The following is a 10,507-nucleotide window of genomic DNA, read 5'->3' on the forward strand; positions in this document are numbered from 1 at the left end:
CTTTTGTACCAACAACGTTACTCCCACACGCCTTACTATATGTATGTATATATTTAAACACCGCACCCTGTACACTACACGTTTCCACACTCATCGCCGCTTCCTACTTCGTCCATAACTCTTGAATTTGAAGAGCCTGATTGATCTGTTCTAATTAGGGGTAATATTTAATAATCTTAACTACGCTGTCCTTTCCTTTTAATCTTCATTTAAAATTCACGAACCATGACGAAACACAGTCCTCTACTTGTTTGTTTTTCATCTCGTATCAATTTGTTAAGATTGTTCATCCATCACTGATCCCGGCACTGCTCACACTGCATATGAACTTCACCAGGAACAGTTTTTAATATATTACATGCTTATTCGTTAATTATTCGCATTTTTCTTTTCTTTTGTTGGTTTCTTTTTTGTATTTGTTTTGTTTAATAGAAATTCTAATTATGTAATTTACGTGTTTTAACGCAAAGCCCATCACCCAGATTCACTCCCTAACTGCATCGCTGATTGTTGTCAGAGCCTGATGGTTAGTAGTAGCGGTGTATGATTCTGGCGGTCGAAATGCAGTCGCGTAAGGAAAGCGTTTTTCGCACTGTGTCGTGTAATCCGCTATCGCCTGCTCGCATATACCAAAATCTTCGTTCCGCAGTGCTTCCAAAACTCTGGTACACGTTTCTAAATTAACTCCGTCCAATCCGTCTACGTGACTAGCCAACGACAGAGCTTTAGCTTGAGCAGATGGATCCAAGAGGTGCAGCATTCGTGCCCCTTGAAGTAAATGTGGCAGAGACTTGCTGTTTTTGTTTAAAAAATCACTGTTCAATTGAGCCGCGTCGTAGTTTGAAAATATATCCGTTGTCTGCCGTTTTACAACATCGGCTACCGGTCCTTTGAGTGGATTTACCGCGACGTGTTGAAGGAATCGTACCAGACAAGAGTGCAGGTCTGGATTATTCGCATCCAGATTATGCGCACGTTTTATTGACTGAAGCATCAGCAGTGTCCGGCCTAAGAATAAAAAAAATATATATATCCTATTAACGAACGTTTTATGCAGCGGTGTATCGTACATTATCAGACGCTGAATGTAAAGAAAAAAAAAAAGAAAAAAATAGCGTACAAATATCAGTAAATACATCACAAGTAATGAAATAAATTTTGGTCGGTTCACCTTTGCGAAAGTATATTTCAAACGCCATGAGATGCGTCTCTATTCTGTCTGAGGCCAGCTCTTGTAATGGTTGTAAAAATTTGACCGCCTGCTCCAGTGGGTCTTCAGACTGTAAAAGACAACAAGATTTTCCTCCAACATTAAACAACTCCACCGAACGCTATCGTTTTGTTTAATATTAAACTCATTACTTAAAAGTGAAAGAAAATGAAAGGGAGTCAAAGAAAGATAAGAAATACCCTTTCCAATTTTTCCGGGATCAATTCGTCGAGAGTCGGTTGTTCGAGATCAGGATCGGCCTGTTGTCGAGATTTGTTGTGCTGCTCCCTTTTCTCCTGAGCATGAGCGGCTTGTTGTCTCTCCAATTCAGCCTTCCTGCGCTGTTTTCTCTGCTTGTTCCTAAGCTTCTTCAGTTCCGACGGCGCCAAGTTTTCTGTAAAAAATTAATTTTCGCAACATCCTTGAGTTACGTGAATGGAAAAAGTTTACCACAACTATAATCTTAATCAACGAATTGTGCAGCTTTTGCTGCAGACGCGTACATTGGGATGGTTTAAATTTGCTACGCGATATGAAAAATTCCATTCAGTTTATGCAACAAAGCAGTAAAAAATTATTCTGATGACGTGAAATAAAATAAAACTTTACGCCCTGCACTGTACTGTATACCGATTAATTAATAATAATATTATTACTCTAATACATTCATTGTGTTCAACGGGCGTCACCGCTTTAATTACGTATACATATACCTATATTATACACATGTGTGTGTGTGTGTGTGTGTGTGGCGCTGCACCGCGCCGCACGCTTTCCAATTATATAAGAAAAAGAAATATTCAATGTACATACATTATATTAAAACATTGTGCGGATAAGAGCGCGTGATATGCTCCGTAAATTTGTACGTAAATAGCGAAACAATTGCCTCAGACATTCCTCTATGTATGTACGTAGGTAGATACATCGTGTGCATATTCTCCTTCCAGGGGTTCAGGTTGCGCGTTTTTTTGCTTCCTGACGCATTCTTACGTAAAAATATTACACCGTACGTGCTCTTACGCGTGGGTGGTTTTCTCCCCACTTCCCTTCGATTCGTAGAATTTTTTTAAAAATTATTTTCCCCCAAGAAAACTTGACGAGTTCCGATTGGTAATTCGTAATATCAGTGTTTTGGAGAAGAACGCGCGACAAGTACAATTCTGTACGCTTGGAGTTGAATCATGTTGTCGCAACGATTGCAACTCGTCAATCCCTTTTTTAGATAAGTATAACCATAAAGAAAATACGTGGGAATAAAATGAATGATAAAATAAACACGTAGGCTGCAGACGATGACCATGATCTATACAGTCGCACGCATTTATAATACCTTGAAGAATTGCAAACAGCAATTATAATAATGAATTAAGGCGCGATGGATTTACAAAGATTGACGATACACGTCGGCATGATCATACCTAATGAAATTACGGCTTGGCGTATCTTTTTCTATTATTACCGCCAGAAAATTCATGTATAAAAACATGTTCAACGTAAGAAGTCAGAAATTATTACAGGAGGAGGGATAAACAAACGCCAACGAGGAAGCTCGCGTGGTGGGCGAAATCGCGCTAGCTAATAGTACAAGTTTAATAAATCTTGTATGTATACACATACCTGTATGCAACATATCTTATAACGAATTTATAAATACATAATAGTAAAAACAACGAATGAAGGGAGGGGGGGGGGGGGTCATCGCAGAATTTCAAAATCCGCTTCCGTCTACCAACGCGCGTCGTAGATTTGACCGTGTGATAAATTAATTATCCACTATACATACGCGCAATTCCACAATGTATTCTGACACATACATATATAAATCTATACGTGCAAAGATTTTTATCGTTCGAGAGAGTTGAAGCTTCCGATAATCACGGCGTGTAAAATATACATCGTACATAAAGTGGATTATTATAAATTGAAACCTGTAATGCGAGGAAGAAAGATACTGAATTACGGTAAAGCCAGTGCTTCTGCATCTGCAGTGTGTGTGTGTACATTAGGGTGATTCAAAAAAAAAAAAATTAATTTTTTTTTTCTTCCAAACAGGCTCAAAAGTTTCTTTTGGATGTAAAAAAATTATTGTGAAAATATGAGCCCTTAATATTAATATTAAGATAGTCCTCATCGCATTTTTGTAATTCCCATAAGAATAACATGGGAAAAATTATTTTTGCTTCTTCTGATTTTTATACCGTTCATACAATTGATTGACTCATAAATCGCTGTTATTATCTTTATAGAGAATTGAACGCTCTACAAAAAAGGTCTGATAACATTTTTTTATTAGTCCACGCGTTCAAAAGTTATTGAAGATCGAATAATTTTTTAAAAATTTGATCGAATTTAGTGAATTACACCGAAACTGTTGGTTTTGGTGACAAGTTAAGGATCAAATATTTCGTCAAACATAAATTGAAGTTCTAATAAATGTTGACCATTGATTTTTTTTTGTTCAATTCAATAGATATGATGCTTTCAAAGAATTTTTTTGTTTTTTTATCTCTTTTTTCTGCATTTAAACAGCCTTAAAAAATCTTGAAAATCAAAATTTTCAAAATCCCCTACGTGCAACCTTAGCCACTGAATAGACGATTAAGAAAAAAAAAAGAAATTGCGAATCGGTTCATATTTGTGCAAATTATAGTTGCGACCAGTTTGAAAAAAGTAGTTTCGAGAAAAAAGGAGTTTCGTCGGAGCGCGCTATAGCTACGGTAGGCTTACGCGTTGTTACTAAAATGGCTATAACTCGAAAACTTTTTGGAATTTCAATATAAAATTTTAAACATATATTTTTAAAAGTATAAACTTTCATTTAAAGCAAAAAAAAAAAAAATTTATTTTTTTGAAATTTCACAGTGGCTATCCCCCTTAATGTTTGACGAAATATTTGATCCTTAATTTGTCACCAAAACCAACAGTTTCGGTGTAATTCACTAAATTCGATCAAATTTTTAAAAAATTGAACTTCGATCTTCAATAACTTTTGAACGCGTGGACTAATAAAAAAATGTTATCAGACCTTTTTTGTAGAGCGTTCAATTCTCTATAAAGATTATAACAGCGATTTATGAGTCAATCAGTTGTATGAACGGTATAAAAATCAGAAGAAGCAAAAATAATTTTTCCCATGTTATTCTTATGGGAATTACAAAAATGCGATGAGGACTATCTAAATATTAATATTAAGGGCTCATATTTTCACAATAATTTTTTTACATCCAAAAGAAACTTTTGAGCCTGTTTGGAAGAAAAAAAAAATTAATTTTTTTTTTTTGAATCACCCTAGTGTACATGCTGCTGCAGTCGGCGAAGACCTCTCAATGTTATTCCTCGCATTTTTCATGGCCTTGGTCCAGAGAGACCTTGCACGCTTTGCGAGTTTCTGCAGGAATGTGGATCAACGAGAATCGCTGACGTGGATTACACACATGTGCGGGTCATAAAGCGTTTATAGTTTCTTATCCCCCCAGCATCCCTTTCATCGCGTCATTCTCATCGTCCATGTTAAAGAATTCTCTCACCAACTACAAGAACACCATGGTGGAAAAATCGTATGAGAATCAGAAAAAGAATAAAAGAACAATCGACTCATCGAAGAACAATCGCGTGAGTTTTTGAGCTTACGATGCTTAGAGCAAGATCTTTGATATATTCGCAATCTGAAGTTTTCCCGAAACTTCGTTACTTCTTTTAATTAGAATATCGACAAATCGCGCGACGACTCGGCAGAAAGTAAATAGGTATCGGGATTCGTACGCACAGGGAAATACTGGAAAACTGGGAAAACTCAGGGAATTTCTTACAGTAGGGAAAAGTCAGGGAAACTCAGGGAATTTCGTAAATAAGACTGGAATTTTGAGTCTGTCGAAAGAGTAAACTCGTTCTTATACAAAGTACTATCGATCTTGAGAAAAGAAAAATTGCACTTCAAACTTTGTTTCGTCGCACCACTTCATACATTCTGTGTATAATTTGAAGGAATGCTGTTGACCTTTGTAGACGAACAGGATAGGGTGGTATTATTGGGTGTAAAGGTCAATTGTCGAAAAAAAATTTTTATTTATAAAAACCAAAAACGGTTCCACCAGGCATGGCCAGCCATCCTCAGTTTGTGTTCTTATCTTCTATCGCGGGTCACGGTGTTGTTTCAACGCGTCTCAGTGGAGAAGTCACTGTGATTTACTTTCAGGCTGAAATACCTGGCAAAGTCAGAGAATTTCAGATACCAAAAAGCGTACGAACCTTGGGTACATGATACATGTTTTATTCGAAAAAATAAAGTCGGTCAATCTATCGCAGAAAAACAACAATGATGTCGGAAGCAATGATCGTTTAGAATATTGAACTTTCCTGTGAGAGTTTGGTGCGTCATGCGTCATTGTGATACGTAAAATAATAACAAACGAGCTAGACGAAGGGCCGGGCATTGCAATATGTATGCCTGTGAGGCACTCACGTGTTCACGTGTTGAGTGCAATTTTATGCACGGGTAAACACGGGTCTCCCGCCGCGCGTGATAGCGGAGATCAGATCTCGAAAGGTGCAACTTGCATCCGGTTTTGTGAGGGCGTATGCCAGAGGTAAGCTGGCGTAAAACGTGTACGCGTCTTTCCTCGAGCGAAGGTCAAACCGCGTGGGCAGCGGGCAATCATCATCGGTCGATATCGAAGAAGAAGTGGAAGAAGTTAATATGTATGAAATAAGATTCTCTTCCGTGCGGGATTCAATTATGCAGGATTGAATATAAATTTAATGGGTATCGTACAGTATACACATACAGGTATACGCGAGGCATAAAATATTGTTTATGCAAGTTTGATACAAGTACAACCGCGACGTGTTTCTCAAAACTCTGCGGCGTCAATTATATTGTATAATATTGTATAATAAAGCAACAACTCTGCAGTACATTATAATGTTGCATGAATTGCGTAATTCAGCGGGAGGCTGTACAAGGTCGCGTGAGCCAACTCGCAGAGCAGAATTAGAGAACCGGCACTTGTCTCAACTTTTGTTATTAGAGGGCGGATGAAGAAGAAAATAAGGAACGAAAGAAAAATGCGTATTATAAACGTGAAATTATTTTAACGACACGCCGCTTCGTGCGATACACGTTTATTTCACACTCCATACGCCTCGGGTGCAATAGCTAGAAATTGATAAACAATTTAAATGGCGTGAATAATTGCAACGTAACGAAAAAGAGAGAGAAAGAGAGAGAGAGAGAGCTGAGAAGGGGGAAAAAAATTTGCAAATATACTGAGAAAGTTGTAGAACCATTTTTACAATTTTGTACTTACACCCGCATTTCGATATTAACACACAGGCACACAAGTGTGTATATATATGACAGCGTCCCCGATGACCGCGATTAGATATCCGATAGTATGAATTTACCTATTATTCATTTGCGGTTGGTATGTAATGAGACGATAAACTAGATTGTACAACGTGTGTAACACATTTATACTCCGTGCAGTTCCAGTTTGCGTAGCCTACCCGCACCCACGTGCGCTGACTTGTGTCACTTGAGAAGAATTGCACCACCTTAAACCACGACATCGGTTTATGCATACAACTAATGTTATAAGTATACGTATATGCACATTTTGCCCGCTAGAGCTCTATAAATTGATCCTTTTTATCGCACAATTTTTTTTTTTTTTTTTTTTTGCACAGACTTTTCCCCCACTTTGTAATAACAGTAGTATATTACACGATATTGATTTCGTAGTATATACGTACATACAAAGATATATATATATATATATATATATATATATATATTTACTTTATGTTTTCTAAATATATAATACATAATATATAACGTCGTTGCGCAAAATGCCATGCCATGGGCACGGTTTGTGGTTATTAATTTACACCGTGATAATTAGATTTCGGAAAGAATTGCGCCGGTAATTTATAATCCGCACGTAGATACGTTATATACACGTATGTAAGGTGTCGGTCGCCAATAATACGAGCATTGTTCGCATCGGCTCGAAGACATTGCCGAAATTTTATAACAAGGAATTGTAGCCCGGTAGCTGGTTTTAGGTATGTGGACATAATCGTATAGAACGTGAACGGGAATCCACATACGTGTACATGTGGGTATAATAGATATTAACAGATATGCACGTTGCGAAATTATCACGTATACATATACCTATGTATACTTACTGTATATTTACAGCGTGGAAAATACTTGATACGTTGAGAAATCGACTAAAGAAAACGATGAATAAAGAGAAAGAAAGAAATCCAAGAAAAAGAAATTAATCATTGTTACGTAGGCACAAGCGTGACCGTCTCGATTTAGTTTCGTTGTTACGATTCTGTCACACTGCGGCAAGTATCCGAAACCAAACATCCGTCGCGCGTCGGATGACGGATCTTGAAACTATTGCAAATTCGAAGCTGAGAAGAAATCGAGAGTTTTCGGGTTTGTTATAGGTAAAATCAATTATTGCAACTGAATATTCCGCATATCGTGAGGCCGTGTTTGAATATCACAAAAACTATTTAGAAAATGGAGAGAAAGAGGGGGGAGGGGGGGAACATTCCGGAGAGATTTGAATTTCTCAAACCGAGAATACTAGTCAACTTCAACGAACCCCAATGCGGCAGGTGTGAAATTAAAATAGAAACCAGACCGCCTGACAATTTCTGCATTAGGAACTATGTACGCGGGGTGTTTGATTGAGATAAGAAGGGAATGAACATTAACGATTTCGACTTACACTTGAGCAAATTTTTTCCACATTGCATTATAATTCGAATGAATTATTCTTTAATTTGAATTTCAGGTAATTCATACGCGATTCAAATGAATTCGACCTTTTTTTTTTCCTTTTTTTTTCTTCGTCTCAGAGTATAATTGTAATGTATGCGCCGATGCAGCATGTGATGCGAAACGTGGATTAACGTAATTCCTCAGTATTACTAACTAATAACAATCGGCCGCAACAATTAACTATACGCAACATTATACAATATCATGCTCGTCGAGTGTTATTGGGAATACGATTGTCTCTGACAGCCGCCGTTTACAATAACTCGATCATTCGATCATCGGTTACTCCAATTATAAGCAATTATACTACTACGCATCAATCGTTGACCTTCGGTAACACCGAGGAAATAATCAATTCCCTTGATCTTTGATCTGTGCACCATTGCGGAAACCCGACGAAACGAAAAAAACGGAATGAAAAATGACAGCACCCGAGTCACTGTATATATAATCTATGCAGCTTTGATATCTCCTCGCGTCTTTCGCTGCAAAATTTCTCTTCTTGCAATATATTTACAAGATATTAAAATTTATCGATTAAAAGTAATTCTAAACCGTAACGATTCTATGCGTCAGACTTCCAAAGGTCGCAACCTGCTAGTATTAACCCAAGTCTAATCCAATCGCTAACCGCGCAATATACACGTTCGTCTGCAGCTTTTGTATGTATGGTATACATATATATATATATATACACACGGGTTTAAACATTCTCCTGCAAAGGTACGGTATCGCCCACATTCACAATCAGCGCAGGGCGTGGCGTCGAGGTTTCAGTTCTCAATGACGAAATAGATTTCGCCCGTTTTTATAATTAGCACATAACTCCATCCCTTCGTATTACAAGAGGCCTGAACTTTGTCCGAATGAATATTTCCTCGAATATATTTCTATATACGACGAAATCCTCGAAGTAAAAAATGACTAGGATCAAGCAAAATTGAAAAGCGCACTGATTCTTCTTGCCGTTTAGCCAAAGTCTCAAGTTCGCGTATATTTTTCATCAATCATCTCGATAGGAATTGACCACATATTATAATAAAAATCTAAGAAACAATTCATAAATTACTATTAAAAAGTTCTAAAGAGTCAAGATTATTATGGTTAAAACTAATTTAATTGACGGATAACATAAATTTACGTAATTCAGTTTTCACAAACTTCCGCAGGTGCCGAAAGAGCTAGAAAAGAATGAAAACTGTTGAATTTCGGTCGTTGAAACGATCAGCCGGTTGTACCAATAGGAAAGTGGAGAGAGATTGATCGTGAGTAGAATGAGAGCGAGAGAATGATGTGATTTGAATTTAAAACGAGGATGATTTGCTTGCTTTTCGACATAAAAAGCACGAGTCGAACGTTTTACGAACCCAATGCGAGGTATAATTGTTGCACCCTTCCGGGTTTCCGCGCTATACGCAGTGCATAACGCATAGTTATACAGCTGTTAAACTTGCTGTACTTGTACGGTGAAAATATATGAAAAAAAAAAAAAAAAAAAATTGAAACGAACATTCACAGCAAGCGGAACTCCATAGCGTATTAAGGATCGTTAACCCGTCTCGAAGCTGATGCATGCACCTTCGGTGGTACGTATTCTACGATCGATTATATTGCCTACGGAAGGTGATCATTGAACGGGAATACCGTGGCCGATTACGCGGTGCGGTGTAAAAACCGCGAACCTTAGACATCCGGAAAGCTGGAATGCTATAAAGAAGAAGAAAACACCTTAGCATTGTTAAATTGCAGGATGAAATGAATCGACGATAAGGAAGTTGGATGGATTTTAACAGAAATTTTATATATCAAAAGTATTTTTTGCAGTTAAACATAATTTTTCATTCGATTGATGAAAAATGACGTTGTGACGTCGTTCCTGTCGAAGTACGATATAGATGCACAGGTAATTTTCATTAATGCCTTCCTCTTTAGGCTAACTTCTTTTCGGTTCGAAAAAAAGGCGAGTTCGATTTTGTACGAATTATGTGATGGTTGCATCCTATCCTACTACCGTATCAACGAACTTTGTCCATTTTTTTTCCTCCTCCTGAAACGATGTCGCGTAACTAATGAGTAAACATCGATTCGCGCGATTGACGCGCATTAAGGTGCAACCACGGACCGGAAGGTTGTACCCGGACTCTCGTATGGTTACATATGTGCGTATAAATACATTGGTATATCCAAGAGCCGACAGAGCCTCGGATGATTTGGAAATACGTGCGGTTTTCACCGAGTACGTTGCAGCTCGGTTCTTCCTCACGAACTCAAGTCGCGTCTCTGAATGCTTTCGGTCTAAAAATAGCGGACACTTTATGTTCGAGATGAGACCGACACGACACCTGGACAACCTTCCACTGCAGGCATGGCGAAGGGTTAAAGCGTAAAGAAGACGGACAGAATCCTGCGTTCGCTGAAATATCGACGCCGGGTTTTACCCGCTCTCTTGATGTCTGTTTTTTCAGATACTAATTTCTACGCGGTTTTCACAC

At 37.9% G+C, this 10,507-nt stretch overlaps 1 protein-coding gene across 1 annotated transcript in view; it reads right to left on the reverse strand.

Moving 5' to 3' along the window:
• Positions 1-202: 202 nt before the first annotated feature.
• The window catches only part of LOC124307074 (N-alpha-acetyltransferase 15, NatA auxiliary subunit), a 40,483-nt gene continuing 30,178 nt past the window's right edge, over positions 203-10,507 (reverse strand). The window contains exons 9-11 of the mRNA XM_046768407.1: positions 1,411-1,604; positions 1,172-1,280; positions 203-1,008 (exon numbers count right to left, since the gene is read on the reverse strand). Of these exons, the coding sequence (XP_046624363.1) occupies positions 485-1,008; positions 1,172-1,280; positions 1,411-1,604 (827 nt within the window). The 3' untranslated portion in view covers positions 203-484. The remainder of the gene's footprint in view (positions 1,009-1,171; positions 1,281-1,410; positions 1,605-10,507) is intronic.

This window comes from Neodiprion virginianus, chromosome 6 (assembly GCF_021901495.1).
Source record: "Neodiprion virginianus isolate iyNeoVirg1 chromosome 6, iyNeoVirg1.1, whole genome shotgun sequence".
Lineage (NCBI taxonomy): Eukaryota > Metazoa > Arthropoda > Insecta > Hymenoptera > Diprionidae > Neodiprion > Neodiprion virginianus.